The sequence below is a fragment of the Thamnophis elegans genome, chromosome 15 (assembly GCF_009769535.1).
Source record: "Thamnophis elegans isolate rThaEle1 chromosome 15, rThaEle1.pri, whole genome shotgun sequence".
Lineage (NCBI taxonomy): Eukaryota > Metazoa > Chordata > Lepidosauria > Squamata > Colubridae > Thamnophis > Thamnophis elegans.
Window position 1 is genome coordinate 10539181 of NC_045555.1, and position 17680 is coordinate 10556860.

Here is a 17680-nt window from a genome sequence, read left to right on the forward strand (position 1 = left end):
TTCTTGGTAAGGCCACACTTGGAATATGGCATCTAGTTTTGGTCCCCACGATGTAAAAAAAGATGTGGAGACTCTAGGAAGAGTGCAGAGAAGAGCAACAAAGAGGATTAGGGGACTGGAGGCTAAAACATATGAGGAACGCTTGCAGGAACTGGGTATGTCTAGTTTAAGAAAAGAAGGACTAGCGGAGACATGATAACAGTCTTCCGATATCTCAGGGGTTTCCACAAAGAAGAGGGAGTCAAACTATTCTCCAAAGCACCTGAGGGCAGGACAAGAAGCAATGGGTGGAAACTAATCCAGGAGAGAAGCAACTTAGAACCAATGAGAAATTTCCTAACAGTTACAACAATTAACCAGTGGAACAACTTGCCTCCAGAAGTTGTGAATGCTCTAACACTGGAAGTTTTTAAGAAGATGTTGGATATCCATTTGTGGTGTAGGGTTTCCTGCCTAGGCAGGGGATTGGACTAGAAGACCTCCAAGGTCCCTTCCAACTCTGTTATTCTAAGAATTTTGAGCCTGAGTCACCTACACACACACACACACACACACAGGTTCCTCACTCAGTTTTCCCCCACCCCCACCCCTCTATCTTGCACACTTGCTTCCTGCAGTTAAATGTGTGCGAGATCTGCTGCGGAGCACGTGCCAGGAAACGTATGGCTTGGAGCCCACCCATTCGCAAGACTCCTTCCCTTCTTCCCACAGCTGGGGGATGGAGGGGGAGGCAAGAGTGCCAACCTTGCAGGGGTGTCAGGTGGATGAAGACGCCTCCCAGCAAGCCACCTGAACCCCAACCGCCAAGCCTTTGCTTGCTTGCCTATGGACTTTGTAGTCACACCCCCTTTTGCAAGCCTGGCGCGCGCGTGTCTTTTCCGCTTTCTTGCCCGCGGCTCTCCTCGCCCCTTCCCCCTCTTGGCTGACTTGGCAAACCCGCCGGTCCCGGGGTTCTGCTCGCCCTGCGCCCCTTCCCACGTTCTACAACGCCCACCCAAGGCTCTCGGGACGGCAGGGAAGTAAAGGGGGCGGGAGGCAGGCATCCCACCCACCCACCTTCCGCGTCTCTCCCACCTGCTGCCCTGCGAGGAAGCGAGGGTCCCGCGTTTCCCTCCGCAAGCTTAGAACCCCCTCTCAAGTTAAAGGGGGTCGTGGGAACGCGCCCACCGCGGGGCTTCGCGCTCCCTCCGCACCTGGAATGGTAGAGGGTCTCTGGAGCCGGGGGTTGGACTAGAAGACCTCCAAGGTCCCTTCCGACTCTTGGTTTATTCCGTTTACCTGGCCAGGTGTCGGTCTCGACCTACCTTCAGGTTAACGGCGGGGATCTCCATACCGACGGAGCCTGTGCAGCTACCGCCGCCGCCTTCCCCTTCTTCTTTCACGGCCGCCCCGCCCCGGCCTGCCTCCTTCCTCCTCCGGGAAGGGGCAGCTCCAAAGTCCGGCCCGCCTGCAAAAAGGAGCCACTCCGGAGCGACGCGTTCCCGAAGCGGCGAGCCTCTGAGCTTGTGCAGAGGGCTCTCTCTCTCTCCCTCTCTCTGCCACTGTCTTCCTCTCCCTCTGTCTCCTTCTCTGTATCGCTCCCTCTCTCACTGCCTCCTTTGCCCTCTCTCCCCCTCCCCCTTGTCTCCCTCTCTCTCACTGTCTCCCTCCCCCTCTCTGCCTCTCCCCCTCCCTCTTCCCTCTCTCCCAGTCTCCCTGCCACTGTCTTCCTCTCCCTGTCTCTCTCTCTGCCTCCCGCCCTCTCTCACTACCTCCTCTGCCTCCCTCCCTCCCCCTTTTCATGTCTCTCTCTCCCCTCCCTTCCTCCCCCTCCCTTCCTTTTGTCTCCCTCTCCCTCCCTCCCTCCGTCCCTCCGTCCCTCCCTGCTCTCTCTCCCTCCCTCTTCCATCTCTCCCTACTACCCCCTCCCTCTCTCACCCTCCCTCTCCCTCTCTCAACCTCCCCTCTCCCTCCCTCTTGTCTCCCTCTCTCTGTGTCCCTCCCTCCTTGCCTCTCTCCCCCTCCCCTACTTCTCCCTGTCTCCATCTCCCCTTCTCCCTCCCCCTCTCTGTGTCCCTCCCTCCTTGCCTCTCTCCCTCTCCCTCTTCCCTACTCATCCCTCTCCCTGTCTCCCTCTCCCCTCCCCCCTCTTCTCCCTCTCCCTGTGTCCCTCCCTCCTTGCCTCTCTCCCCTCCCCTCCCCTACTTCTCCCTGTCTCCATCTCCCCTTCTCCCTCCCCCTCTGTGTCCCTCCCTCCTTGCCTCTCTCCCTCTCCCTCTTCCCTACTCATCCCTCTCCCTGTCTCCCTCTCCCCCTCCCCCCTCTTCTCCCTCTCTCTGTGTCCCTCCCTCCTTGCCTCTCTCCCCCACCCTCTTCCCTACTTCTCCCTGTCTCCCCCTCCCTGTCTCCCCCCTCCCCTTCCCCCTCCCCTCTTGTCTCCCTCTGTCTGTCCCTCCCTTCTTACCTCTCTCCCCCTCCCTCTTACCTACTTCTCCCTGTCTCCCTCTGCCCCCCCTGTCTCCCTCTCCCTCCCTCCCCCTCTCCCTCACTCTTGTCTCCCTCCCTTTCTCACTGCCTCCCTCTCTGTCTCTCCCTCCCTCCCTTCCTGGGAATCAGCCATTGTCACATAGTAGCATTCAGATTAATAACATTGCGAAATAACCTTATTGTAGTGACTGTCACTAGACTGTCACTAATCATTTTTACTAACTTTTTACTAAACGGTACATGGGGTACTCCTTGAATTGCAACCACGATTGAGCCCAACATACACGTCGCTAAGAGAGACAGTTGGTCAGTGAGGTTTCCCGCTTTTGACGCTTGCCACAGTTGTTAAGTGAATCGCTTTGGTTCTTAAATCAGTCACCCAGTTGTTAAGTGAATCTGGCTTCTCCAGCCACTTGGCTTGTTAGAAGGTTGCAAAAAATGATCACGTGACCCCCCCCCCCCGGCCACACTGCCACCGTCATAAATGTGAGTCGGTTGCAAGTGTCCGAAATTTGATCACGTGACCAGGGGATGCTGCAACGGTCGTTAAGTGTGAAAAATGGTCATAAGTCACCTTTTTCCATGCCGTTGTAACATCAAACTCACTAAATGAATCGTCGTAAGGTGACGACTATAATGGGAGGGGGGGAATTGTGTTAGAAGAAAATACTCTGTGGCTTCTTTTTCTTTTATTCTTAACGTCATCTATGCATTTCTGCACAATCTACATTTTTTTTTTAAACGACGTCATCTCCGGTGGGTGTTTCCTCATTTGCCCAAAATTGTGCAAACAGAATTCTTGCTGCTGTCAAAACATGTAATATTAAATATAAAGGGAAAGGGAAAGGTTCCTCTCGGACATATGTACTGGTCGATCCCGACTCTAGGGGGCGCTGCTCATCTCCGTTTCAAAGCCGAAGAGCCAGCGCTGTCCGAAGACGTCTCCGTGGTCATGTGGTTGGCATGACTCAACGCCGAAGTTCCGTGGAATGTTTGTTCCCTTCCCACCAAAGGTGGTTCCTATTTTTCTACTTGCATTTTTTACGTGCTTTCGAATTGCTAGGTTGGCAGAAGCTGGGAGAAGTCACAGGAGCTCCCTCCGTTAAACGGCACGAGGGATTCGAATTGCCGAACTGCAAATCTTTTTGATCGACAAGCTCAGTGTTTTAGCCACTGAGCCACCTGGGTTCCCTACACCCATTGTGGTGCTTATGAATATTTACAGAATACTTTTATTTTTGCAAGTCTGGTGTTCACACACAGATTCACTCACAAAGTTTGCCTCCCTTGGAGAAATCTGCAGGGCGATAAATCATCTGCAGTTGTGTTTGGCCTTCCCTAAAGATAATGTTTTCAACCTTTGTTTTAGCAGCCTTTAGCAGCCTGGAAGCGCATCAAGGAAAGGAGACCCAGAGGTGATATTTTGAGAGGCGAAACTATTTAATTTGAAACCGAAACAACGCAGGCCAGACACAAGTTCTAGTCCCAGAGTTCTCCAAAGGAAGGGGTACAAAAAGGCAAGCCCAGCAAGAGAGAACACCCCCCCCAATAAAGGGTATTTTTCTCTCTCCTTTCGCTCATGTGCTGCGAATCAAGTTTCTAGACCTGGTGCTTTTTTTTTTTTTTTTTAAACACAGCTAAACACTGCAGCAAAAATAGTCAGTGCTTGGTGATTTTTCAAGAGTGCAAACATTCCTTTCTAGCCCTTCAAAGCAATTCAGTTTTCCAGCTTTTCATATTTTCTCAAGGAATACTTGGCAGCGGGAGGGGGCCTGTTGCACCTCTGGATGAGACACTGGCTGAACCCCAGTCTCTCTCTCTTTTCTTTTTTTCTTTTTTGCAAATCCTGCCACGCTCGGCTCCCCTTCTCTGCCTCCAGTCTCTCTCAGGGCAGGGAAGGAGCTATCGCCCGAACGCTGACTTGCAAAGAGACACATCAGGCAACCTCCGACCTCGGGAAGAATTTATTTCAGAAAGTTTCCCCCCCTCCCTCTTTTGATTCCAGTTGTGCCTTTGAGGCCAGCCCACACCCAAAGTTATAAATTAACCGTGCCCACTTTGGTGCCCCTCCCATTAGTCTCTCTCTCTCTCTCTAGATGTTAAGGAAAGACCCCTGATTGGCATCCGCAGAGTCCGGCTCCACACAGCGGCCTCTTCGTCGGACGACTCTGCGGTTCCGGTGGAATTTGGCGTAACAGCGGAGACCTAGTGTGGGAGAGAAAAACATTGAGCAAAGTTTAAGGGGAAAATGTGTTGTGGCCTAACTCCAGTAGCTGAATCAGAAGAGGATAAGGAGGAGGTGTGGGAATCAGGGTCAGCATCGAGGCAACCTGGGACCTCCGAGGGGGAAGAGGGAATGGAGCTGGCCGAGAGAGAGAGAGACAGAGGCAGAGGCAGAGGCAGAGCCTGGGCCGTCCGTCAGCCCTCAGATGGAGAGTCAACAGCCCCAGGTCTGGAGGTGGCTGATGAGGAAGAGGAGGAACAGCTGAGTCCAGTGCCTGATGCATGGATATGCAGAAGGCAGAGGAGAGGAGAGCAGTGGAAATCTATGGGCCGGTCCACGGAACGGAAGAGCCACAGTTGCTAGCGAAGCCCCATCCTAGCTCTGGGGATAAAAGGCAGGGGAGAGGAGAGCAGTGGAAATTTATGGGCCGGTCCTTGGGACAGAAGAGCCACCGCTGCTAGCGAAGCCCCACCCTAGCACTGGGAATAAAAGGCAGAGGAGAGGAGAGCAGTGGAAATCTATGGGCCGGTCCTCGGGACGGAAGAGCCACTGCTGCTAGTGAAGCCCCACCCTAGCACTGGGGATAAAAGGCAGAGGAGAGGAGAGCAGTGGAAATCTATGGGCGGTTCTTGGGACAGAAGAGCCACCACTGCTACCGAAGCCCCACCCTAGCACTGGGAATAAAAGGCAGAGGAGAGGAGAGCAGTGGAAATCTATGGGCCGGTCCTCGGGACGGAAGAGCCACTGCTGCTAGTGAAGCCCCACCCTAGCACTGGGGATAAAAGGCAGAGGAGAGGAAAGCAGTGGAAATCTATGGGCCGGTCCTCAGGACAGAAGAGCCACCACTGCTACCGAAGCCCCACCCTAGCACTGGGAATAAAATGCAGGGGGCAGAGATGAATAAGGGTGGCAGACAACTATTCATCTCCCTGCCGGACAGACTTGTTAACCTGTGGTGAGAGAGAAACTTTTTGCCGGGGCCGCCGCCGCTCCTCATAAAGGAATCTTTTGTGTTCACTTCAGAGGGTTTGTCGTGATTGGGGAGCTGGGTCAGAGCAAAAGGTCTCCGAATGAGGAGGACAATGTCACAACCCCCGGTTGTTTGTACACCCCCTCCTCCCGAGAGATGGACACCCCTCCCCTTGCCGAGAAACTTCTCCAAGTACCTTCGGTGCACATACAGTCATCGTAGCATTTGTTGTTAAGCCCCCGGTTGTGCAGCTTGCAGAGGTGTTCGCGCAAATCACAACAGCTACCTGTGCTGGGACAAACGACCGGTTTTTAACGCACAACCCAAAGCAGCATCGAAGCAGCCCAGCGGGGGAAATTCGTAGACCGATCCCTTGTCTTTCTCCTTTCCGGCGAGGCTAGTCCTCATGAAAAGCTGGCGGCACCCACCTGAGAGGCAGTCCAAGTGATGATCGCAGGGCTCCCCTTCGGCCGACGTGGTCTCATTGCTGCTTTTGTGAGTCCGCCCTGAACAGGGCAACCGAGAGAAAGAAGAGGGGAAACAGGTTAAAAAAGGGGTAAAGGTAAAGGTTCCCCTCTAGGGGGCAGTGTTCATCTCCGTTTCAAAGCCAAAGAGCCAGCGCTGTCCGAAGACGTCTCCGTGGTCATGTGGCCGGCATGACTCAATACCGAAGGTGCACGGAACGCTGTTACCTTCCCACCAAAGGTGGTTCCTATTTTTCTACTTGCATTTTTATGTGTTTTCGAACTGCTAGGTTGGCAGAAGCTGGGGCAAGTGACGGGAGCTCACTCCGTCACGTGGCGCTAGGGATTCGAACCACCAAACTGCCAACCTTTCTGATCGACAAGCTCAGCATCTTAGCTCCTGAGCCACCGCTTCCCTTCCAATATTAAATAGAGATTCCCTTTATTATACTTTTCAGGTGTTAATGCCTAGCAAAAAAGTTTTCTGGCTTATAATCTTTGTTTAACCTGTTCTCCAACCATGTATGCATTTTTGTCCAATATTTCTTTGCTTTTTTACATATCCACCTGTTGTGGCCCAGCAGGAGCCGGTGGAGCTGCCACCAGACTCCGACAGCGAGGGGCCCTATGAGTCGGCTCTGGAGGATGTGGAGGACCCTGGACAGGGTTCCGACTCTGAGCAGGGCGCAGAGAGGCTGGTTGGCCACCAGGAGGCACCTGAGCCTTGGACCAGTGGGGAAGAGACAAAGGAGAGTGATCCAGAAGCCAGCAGTGAGTTGTTCCTGGATGCCTGGCAGTGAAGAGCTAATAGGCATCAGGAACAGTTGTGCAAGTACAGGAGGTAATTGCACTCAGCTGCTGGTCATTAGGCTCCTCTCCAGACTATAAAAAGACTGCTTGTGCACACGCCCCTTTTGCAGAAGTCAACGCAGGAACTAATGTGAGCTTGGAATTGTGAGCTTGACAGGCTGGATTGCTGCCACGACTTATCTGTGCCGGTTTGCTGCCATGGACCTGTCTGTCTGTTAATTAAATGCCGTAACTTATCTTTGGCTCGGAGTGTGCGTTGGTGTGGGACGAGGGGGGTCAGAACATCCACCACATATGATAATAGGTCCCTGTTGTCTGGTTACCTTTCTAACATTTGGCAGACATATTTGGTAAACATCTTTGTTAATCTTGAACATTTCCAAATGGGGAAAAATAACACCCAAGAAAGTCCACTTGCCCTTTTGGGAAAAAAAAAAAAGACCTTTGGCTCTATTGATTCCATTTCCTCTGAAGGACCAAACTGGTTGGGAGCCAAATGCCCCAATGTTTACCAGCCCTAGGGCTCATCTCTAAGTTATCTACAAACCAGTGGTGGGTTGATCCTACCATCACTACCAGTACACATGCGCACTCCATTGCTCCTGCGACACCCAGCTGCTCGTCAGAGGTTGCGCAGGTGCCGTGCGCAATTAGTGCGGTTGCTTCAAAAACAGGTATGGAACAGGGGCGGACGGGTGGGCCAAACAAGTCACAGTGGCCACTCCTCCCGATTACCACCGGTATGGCCGTACAGGGCTGTACCGCCTAGAACCCTTCAGCCGCTAAATCGAGAAGAGGGATTTAGAGCGACACAGATTTCATTTAAAACATTTTAAAGTACTCTTCAACATCTTCATCAACGATTTGGATGAGGGAATAAATGGGGAACTCATCAAATTTGCAGATGACACCAAGCTGGCAGGAATAGCCAACACTCCAGAAGATAGGCTTAAGATATAGAAGGATCTTGACAAACTTGAACATTGGGCACTATCTAACAAAATGAAATTCAATGGTGAAAAGAGTAAGGTTCTACACTTAGGCAAGAAAAACGAAATGCACAGGTACGGTATAGGTGGTACCTTGCTCAGCAGTAGTAACTATGAGAGGGATCTTGGAGTCCTAGTGGACAACCATTTAAATACAAGCCAGCAGTGTGCAGCAGCTGCTAGAAAAGCCAACCCAGTTCTAGGCTGCATCAACAGAGGGATAGAATCAAGATCACGTGAAGTCTTAATACCACTTTATAAGGCCTTCGTAAGGAAGGCCACACTTGGAATACTGCATCTAGTTTTAGTCGCCATGATGTAAAAAATGAGGTGGAGACTCTAGAAAGAGTGCAGAGAAGAGCAACAAAGATGATTAGGGGACTAGAGACTAAAACATGAGGAACGGTTGCAGGAACTGGGTATGTCTAGTTTAACAAAAAGAAGGACTAGGGAGACATGATAGCAGTCTTCCATATCTCAGGGAAGATATGGAGAGGGGGAGAAGAGGGAGGAGAAGAGGGAGTCAAACTATTCTCCAAAGCACTTGAGGGCAGAACAAGAAGCAATAGGTGGAAACTAATCAAGGAGAGAAACAACTTAGAACTGAGGAGAAATTTCCTGACAGAACAATTAATCAGCGGAACAACTTGCCTCCAGAAGTTGTGAATGCTCCAACACTGGAAGTCTTTAAGAAGATGTTGGATAGCCATTTGTCTGAAACGGTATAGTGTTTCCTGCCTAGGCAGGGGGTTGGACTAGAAGACCTCCAAGGTCCCTTCCAACTCTGCTATTGTATTGTATTGTATTGTATTGTATTGTATTGCAGTGCGGTGCGGTGCGGTGCAGTGCAGTGCAGTGCAGTAGTGCAGTGCAGTGCAGTGCAGTGCAGTAGTGCAGTGCAGTGTGTGTGTTTGTGTGTGTGTGTGTGTGTGTGTTTGTGTAGATTTTCACGGGTGTAGGTATGCTGGTCTTGTTGTATTTGGTTCTGTTGGAGATTCCAAAGAAAAAACAATTACCAACCTAATCCAAAAGGTGACACCCCCCAAGAATCGAGACACAGAACAGGACAACCGCATCGCCCTCCTCCCTTACATCAAAGGCACCACAGATAAAATCAACAAAATTCTTCACAAGCACAATATCAAGACAGCCTTCAGCACTGACCCCAAAAATAGCCAACATCTTATGAAACCCCAAAGACAAGATCCAGCTGGAAAACCAAGGAGTCTACGAAATACCATGCGAAATCTGCCCTGTCACGTACATTGGAAAAACTAATAGGAGAATAAATGCACACATCGCAGAACACAAGAACACAGTCAGAAAAAAAGAAAAAAACTTCCTCCCTTTTCCAGCACCTTAAAACTACAGGACATGAAATTGATTTTGAAGGAATCAAATTAATCTCCAAAACAGAACAGAAGAAAATAATTATGGAAGCCATCAAAATAGAGAAACACCCCCACAACATGTATAAACTTGACGATACCTCCTGCCTACCAGAAATCAGCCCTAGTCAACAAACGAACCCCACCCACCACCCAGGTCGTTACAACACAAAAGAACAACGGACACACAGCCAGCACCTCAGCCACACAGGATGATATGAAACAGCCGACCAATCTACCAACATCAACTCCATCTACCAATCAGGATGCAACTACACAGCCAATCAACCCACTTACAGCAACAAAGCCAGCACTCCACACACACCCCACCAAGATTTATAGAAAGACGACAGGTCAGACCACGCCTTACTCGCACAAGTACGAAGCCGAAAACACCAGCCTGAAGATGGCGAGTGGGACCTCGCCGAAACGTTGCCAAGACAATCTCAATCTTACACGGGAAAAGACCTGAATACAACATACCTACACCCATCAAAATCTATGAAAACATATATACAATTCAGCCAGGATCTCCTTCTTTGGGCATCCCCCAGGTGAAAGGGAGTTTACCTTTTTTCCTGTCAGAGGTCCACAGGTCCAGACGTAGGTCTTCGTAGTCCGTCCAGTCGAAGAGAGCCATGTCCAGGGTGGGCATAACATCACCTTCTTGCCATTCACGGAGCTGGGGCTGGGAGGAGATGGCCCGGACGGGAGGAAGGGGATCCTCGATCAATGTCTGGGCCACGGGGCTGGGGAGAGAGGTGGGGGCCGAGCCAACTGCAGCTCCTTCCCCTTGGAAGGGCCGAAAATGCTCCACAAGGCTGTCCGGCTTTTTCACCAAGGCCCGTGGTCTCAGCTTGGAGCCTTTCCCTGAAAGAGGCAAGAACCGCAAGCAGGAGAATCTCGGCGGGGATTCTGCCATTCAGAGAGAGTGCTCCTGTCTGTGGAGGGTTTGCAAAGCCCTGCGAGGATGAGCCGCCAATTAGACCCAGGAAGGGCTTTGCGGCCGCTAACCAAAGCACCTTCACTTCAGGGGTTCACTTCACCTGGGCAGGTAGACTGCTCCTTATACTGGAGGAGTGGAGGATTAATGTCAGCCATCATACAGCAGACAGGCATTCTAAAAGCCTGGGGAAGGGACCTCAGAGATCTTCTATACCTACCCTTCACTCAACACCCCACCGCAGGGCAACCATGGCTCCTTTAAGACCGGTGGACTTCAACTCCCAGAATTCCTGTGCTGGCTCAGGAATTCTGGGAATTGAAGTCCATCGGTCTTAAAGGGGCCATTGTTGCCCACCTGTGCCCTACAGAGATGCTGGTGTTCTGACCGAGGCCTCCCAAGATCATGAAGCCGACTCCTCGCCCCGATAAAACCCCTTTTATTTAGTTTAAAGGGAATTCCTCTCCAGCAAAGTCCCAGCCAACAGTCTTTCAAGAGATTTCACAACTACAGACCTTTGTCAGGCTTGGAGATCTGCCAGGCCGATATCTTCTAAACGCCACGCTGTAGCAGCAATTACTTGGCAAGTAGTCAGGGATGGATCTTCACGCTAATGGATTGAACTAATTGTCTCCTGCAAACTCCCCTCCCCTTTTACTCCTCTTTATTTGGGAGGGGGCATTCACCATTCACCTGTGGCCTTGGTTCCACCACAAAACCGCGGAGGACAAAATCGCGCTCGACGAAAGCGCGCATTTGACGTCATCACAGCGCGACGAAAACATTGCGCTGTGATCGAAAAATGTAAAAATAAAGTGAAAACCTTACCCTACCCCCCCCAAACCTAACCCTAAACCTAATCCTAAACCTAACCCTTAACCTAACCCTAAATCTAACCCTAAACGTAACCCTTAACCTAACGCTAAACCTAACGCTAACCCTTAACCTAACGCTAAACGTAACCCTAACGCTCTAAACCTAACCCTAACCCTTAACCTAACCCTAACCCTAAACCTAAACCTAACCCTTACCTTTATGTGAATCGGCTTGCTTTAATTTTAATTTTATTTCAATTTTTAATTTTTTTCGTCGTGCTGTGATGACGTCAAATGCGCGCTTTCGTCGAGCGCGATTTTGTCCTCCGCGGTTTTGACGGGTCACGCTGGCCTTACTCCCAAATCGATCCTTGTTCCTTAGCTGTTCCCTTCATCTGGCAACTCTGCGCATGCACACATCGGGAACAGGCTCCAGCTGTTCTTCTGCCCCACTGATGTTCAACTCCGAAGGCAGCTGATAACTGTCGGATGGCCCTGGTCCCCGCTCTGCCTCTGACACAGAACCCTCATCAGTGCCTTCCCCAGACTCCAGGACCGGCCCATGTTCCTCCCCAACCTCCTCACTGTCTGAATCTGCTGCCAGATCCGCTGGCGGGCCACAAGAGGTGGCTAGACAAATGACTTCTAAACTCACCACTTCCTTCATTTTGTCCCCTTCCCTTGTGCAGGACTGGGACCCCCCCTCACTCTTTTCTGCCCCCCTACCTCGGTGTTGTTTCAGCCTCTTCCTTCGCGTATGGCGCCGATGCGCCCTGCCCTGCTTCTTCGCTCTCTCGGGCCCCGGGTTGTTGTGGTTCTCCTGTTCGGGGTATGGGAAAGCAAACCCCACAAAAGCCCCTTTCTGACGGAGGTTGGCCGGCCGATCCAGCCCCGATTCTGTACCACCGAAGCTGGGACCACCGGTTTCTCTGGAGCCCGGAGACCCGGGCGGCATCTCGTCACGGTCCGTTTGACGGTTACCCATCCCTTGCCTGTGTTGGTACGGGGTAACTCGCATCCAGGAATCCCGGTTTGGGAAACTGTTGTCATTTTCAGGGACATTGGCGGCCATCCGTGGCCTCGAGCTGAGACCCCCAGTGATCATCAGAAAGAGGATCAGTACAGAGAAGAGCCAAAGGGAAGGATGAGCCATGTTCCCCTTCCCTGGAAATAGAAAAAAATAAGGAATTTAGGCAGGGGGTGAAATCAACTTACCTTCGCTACCGGTTTGCAAATGTGCACGTGAGCATGCGCAGAGCATCAAAAATGGGATGGGCAGGTGGGCGGAGCCTGCTACCGAGCGCACCTGCAAAGGTAAGTAGAACAGCGAGGGGGAGGGGGAATCCGCTGTGCCACATGATTTAGATTCTGGGGACACTGTGACGGTCGTAAATATGAGCTAGTTGCCAAGACTCCGAATTTTGATCAAGTGACTCTGAGGACATTGCAATGGTTTTAAGAGGTGAAAAATGGACATATGTCACTTTTTTTTTTCAGTGCTGTTGCAACTTTGGGCCCTAAATGAATGGCTGTAAGTCGGAGACTGCCTGTATTCCGTTGCTGGCATGAAAATCCACCCCCCTCCCAAAACAGCAACAATGGACACTTCGACACTGCTAGATTCTGCAACGACTTTATTCCCAATGCCCTCCATCTGTTACACTCGCGAGATTCGTTTTTCTTGCCATGTCCATGAATACATCCGAACTAGACTGTGTTGTTTCTATGTGTTGTACAATATAGGTGGGCATATACATAATGTTGTATTTATTTATTATTTTGTTGTGCTTGAGTAGTGTATATTGGAGGTGGGGACCCTTTGAGAGCTCTATGCAACCAAATTTCATTTGAATGTATGCTGATTAGTGTACATTTAAAGTGACAATAAACTTGGTCGGTCTATCTGTCTGTCTGTCTGTTATCCATCCATTTCTCTCTCTGTCTCTGTCTGTCTGTCTGTCTGCCTCTCCTATTTGTCTGTCTTTCAGTGGACATGAATCATTTTGCAAAACTTAAAAGAGCATTTTGCAAAAGAATATCTGTCTGTCTATCATCTATCTATCTATCTATCTATCTATCTATCTATCATCTCTCAATCATTCTCTCTCTCATCTATATATCATTCTATCATTTGCGTCCGTCCGTCCGTCTGTCCGTCAGTCAGTCTGTCTATCATCCTTCTATCATTCTCTCCCCCTCTATCTCTGTCTGTCTGTCTGTCTGTCTGTCTGTCTGTCTATCTATCTATCTATCTATCTATCTATCTATCTATCTATCTATCTATCTATCATCTATCTATCTATCTATCTATCTATCTATCTATCTATTATCTATCTATCCATCTATCTATCTATCTATCAATCAATCATCAATCATCTACCTACCTACCTGTTTAGGGAGGGGCAAAGCTGTAGACCCACAAACACTGCTTTGACAGAATAAGTTTTAAGAAAGTTTGCAAAGGTGAGGAAGTGTCTCACTTGCGTGGCTGTCTTGCTTAGCGAAGCAGATCTGCCCCCACCTGTCGGAAAAGCAAGGCAGGAGGGGACAGACTGGGTGGGGTGGGACAGGGCAACAATGAAAACGACACACACACACCTTTTCCGTTGAAGCGTCTCCCATCATCCATCATTATCTCTATCATTTCTCTCTTTCTTGTTATTATTCCCTCCCTCTCTCCCTCTCCCTCTCCCTCTCTCATCTATCATCTATTTATCTCTCTCTCTCTCTCTCTCTCTCTCTCTCTCTCTCTCTCTCTCTCTCTCTCTCTCCCTCTCTCTCTCTCGTCTGTCTCTCTCTCTCTATCCTGTACATTGTCTGAAAAACCCCTCCCTCCAAAAGTCACTTTTTCTAGCATAATTCATTTCCGAGGAGGCTGCCAAGCATTTCCAGGCAACGCTTTGAGGGAGTCAGTGCTTTCCCCTTCTCCGTCCCCAGATTTGTCACGTCTTCCCTTTCCAAACAATACAAACCCTCATTTTGGGGTTTCATTTCCTCCCCCCTCCCCCAGCATCGAGGGAGGCAGCACTCCCCCCCCCTCCCCACACAGACCCGGCTTTCAATCCGAACATGTGCGCCAGCCGCCCCTTGGGAAGCCAGCCGGATGCAAATCGGGTCATTAATCAAGTGCGGCGTCCTCCTTGGAGAAGCAGCCCCCACCCCCCTCAGCCCCAGAGGACCAAGTGACACAGCGCCAAGCACCAGCTGTTGCTCAAAATGGGTTTCTTTCCCCCCCTCCCCCGGGGAGCATGCAAGACTAGGCTGGCATTCTTGCTCTGTTTCTACTTCCCAGCTGCTCTGCCTTCGATGTGACACTTCAGGAGAAAACGTGCAGGAACCAGAGCAAGTTGGCACGCTTGCCAACCTGGCAGAAATTTGCGAAAATCTGCCCCCCTCTCAGGCGATACGCCCCCCCGACGTTTCGCTGTCGAAGGCAAAAGCAGTGTTGTTTCGGCCACCCCAAATCGGCCACGAAAAAATGCCTAAATCTCATGTTCCTAAAGGTAAAAGTTCCTCTCGAACATATATGCTAGTTGTTCCCGACTCTAGGGGGCGGTGTTCATCTCTGTTTCTAAGCTGAAAAGCCAGCGCTATCTGAAGTCGTCTCCGTGGTCTTCAGACAGCGCTGACTCTTCAGCTTAGAAACAGAGATGAACACCGCCCCCTAGAGTCGGGAACAACTAGCACACATGTTTGAAGGGAATCTTTACCTTTAGGAACACGAGATTTGGCTGGCATGACTAACACATGTGGCTGGCATGACTAAACGCAGAAGGCACACAGAACACTGTTCCCTTCCCACCAAAGGTGGTCCCTATTTTTCTACTTGCATTTTTGCCTGCTTTCGAATTGCTAGGTTGGCAGAAGCTGAGACAAGTAACGGGAGCTCACTCCTCGAACCGCCAAACTGCTGACCTTTCCGGTCGACAAGCTCAGCGCCTTAGCCACTGAGCCACCCGTGTTCCTATTTCCCTGTAAGAAAATCTTGATTTCCCAATTCCTTTCATGCTAAACAAAAATTGTCCCATTTCAGCTCGGTGGTTGCACGGCTGCAAGTTAGGCCTCAACTGGCATCCATTCCTTGGGTGAACGTTCGTAGTTACGACAGCACTGAAAAAAAGCAACCTGGGATGTTTTTTCACACTTGTGTCAGAGGTTAGGAGCCGCCAAGTTTCCGAAAGTCATTGCGATAACCCCGGGTGTGGCGCAAAGCCAACACAGCCGGAGAACCAGCATGAGTCTCCTTATCACCAACTGTGCCCCCAACGTCCCTTTCAACTCTCCGGCCTGGAGAAAAACTCTCCCACCAACCTGTGTAACAGCCTTTGGCTGACAAGACTCCAGTCCAAACGTTGTAAGCAGAAAACGTCCAACTATAAATCCAACAAGGCAAGATAAGGTGATTAATCTGGCAGGGCAAGCAAGATAAGGAGTTCCACAAATGAAGTAGCAGTAGCACGGCAGAAAATCAAAGCAGTTGGGAGGATGCCAGGAAGTCAGATAAGCAGTTAACACCAGATGAGCTCCATGTTTGTTCCCGACAACCCCCTTCCTATTTGTCTCTCCTTTAAACTCCATCCCCAGGTGTGCCTTGTGAAGGGAATCAGGGCCCTTTCCCCCCTCGTAAGCCACAGAAACGCACGTTGCTCTCTTCGGTGTTCTTCCCTGCGTGCCCTTGGATGAAGAGGGGGTGGATATTGGTCTTCATCTGAACCCCCTCTCCCTTGTTCTATCTCTCCCCTCCTCTGTCCAACTTGACTTTGCCCTTCCCCGTTTCCTCTACTACCAACAGAGCCACTCTCCTGCTCTCTGTCAGCTGTCTGTCTTCCATCTCAGAGTCAGACTCGGATGAGGGCATGACAGCCATTAGCCCTTAAATCAGTGTTTCTTAACTTTGCCCACTTTTAAGAGGTGTGGACTTCAACTCCCAGAATTCCCCAGGCAGCCATGTTGGCTGGGGAATTCTGGGAGTTGAAGTCCATACCTCTTAGAGGCGCCAAGGCCGAGAAACACTGTCTTGAGCGAATATTGTGTGGTTTATTTAAAACAAATCACAATAGCAGCATTCCCATGCGCACACGATCAAAATTCGAATGCTTGGCAACTGGCATGTACTCATGACGGTTGGGGGGGGGTGTCTATTGTTTGAAAAGGGAAGAAGGAGGGAAAGCGCCAACTTGCTCCAAGTGTTGCCTGGAAATGTTTTGCGGCCTTCTGGGAAATAAATTCTTCTAGAAATCTCTATGGTCACGTGATCAGAATCCGACTCTTGGCTACCGGCTCTTATTTATGACGATCGTAGCATCCCCGGTGTGTCTGTCTGTGTGTATGTGTGTCACATGATCCCCTCTGGTGACCTTCCGACAAGCGAAGTCAATGGGGAAGCCAGATTCACTTAACAACCGGATTGCTAACTTTAACAACTGCAGGGATTCACTTAACAACGATGGGAAGGAAAGTCGTAAAAGGCGGCCAAACGTCATAAATGTTTCACTTAGCAACAGAAACCTGGGACTCAATTGCGGTCGTTATGTTGAGGACTTCCTGTTCTTCCTCGAAGCATTTCAAGGGCCAGAGCTAATAACAAACCCAGCTCCTTCAGGCTGTTTGCTCTCTAAGGCCAAAAGAAATGAGTATAAAAACTAAAGAAGCAAGTTAGAAAAATGCCAATGCAACCCTCTGAAATTCCCAACAAGCTGCAAACTCGTCAGACCAGATGGGGAAAAACAGCGGCTTTCAAAACTTGGAGGAAACACAACGTTGTTTCTTTGAGGAAACACAACACAACAATGCAAAGGCGCACAATGCCAGCGTTCGCCGTCCTCCGAGGGCAGCTTTCACACATTCACAAATGCATCCCACCGAGAGCAGGAATTTGTTGCCTGCGAGTCCCAGCGTCCTTTTGAATTCCCCTCGGGCATCGCTTCAAACTGTGCCAAGCTGCAAAACAGGTGCGGCATTCACACTGTGACACCCCCCTCCCTCTCCTCTTGACACTTCCTCTCTGGGCGACAACTTCTTCGCAGGAAGAAGGATGCTGAGAGAGATGATTAAAAAAACGACAAGCCACCCTTGGCAGCTCAGGGGAGAAGCCATTGTCGTGTGTGTTGTGTTGCCAAGCTGGCGGGCTGGATGTTCGCTGCCTGCCTTGCCAAAAAAGGGGGGGGGGCGGCGCATGGACTTGGCAAGGGGTCAGGGTGGCCTTCGAGGCCAAGCTGGGCACGGCGACCACAATGCCATGAGCGATGGGGAGGAAAGGGAGAAGCCCCCATTGTTGGCGAAAGGGGTTTTTTTTTTTCTCCTGCCCCGTTGAGCTAGCCTCCATCTGCTTTTCCCGAATTCTGGTGGTGGTGGTCGTTTGGGCCACCGCAGGGAGACACACAATCGCTTGGGACAAAATGACAGCCCTGTTTTCTTCTTCCCGAACCCCCCTCTCCCCCCTTCCCAAAGATGCATTTGGCACCCCCTTCTCTGGCAATTACTCTTGATTATTTCCAGGGTGTTGAATCGGGTTTACAAAGAAGAGTGTTTTTTTTTTCTTCATCTTTTCAGTCTCTCTTGTTTTCCAAGCCTGCTTTGATTTTAGTAAAATCTCCGCCGTCCCCCACCTC

General features: G+C 50.5%; 1 protein-coding gene across 1 annotated transcript; it reads right to left on the minus strand.

Annotated features, from left to right (window-relative positions):
• Positions 1–4558: 4558 nt before the first annotated feature.
• Positions 4559–12222, minus strand: LOC116518705 (draxin-like). Its single transcript, XM_032232221.1, has 4 exons — positions 11796–12222; positions 9882–10181; positions 6089–6166; positions 4559–4671 (listed from the first exon to the last, which is right to left on the minus strand). Exons 1-4 carry the CDS (start codon positions 12220–12222, stop codon positions 4559–4561), a joined length of 918 nt encoding a protein of 305 aa, XP_032088112.1.
• Between the last annotated feature and the right edge of the window lie 5458 nt (positions 12223–17680).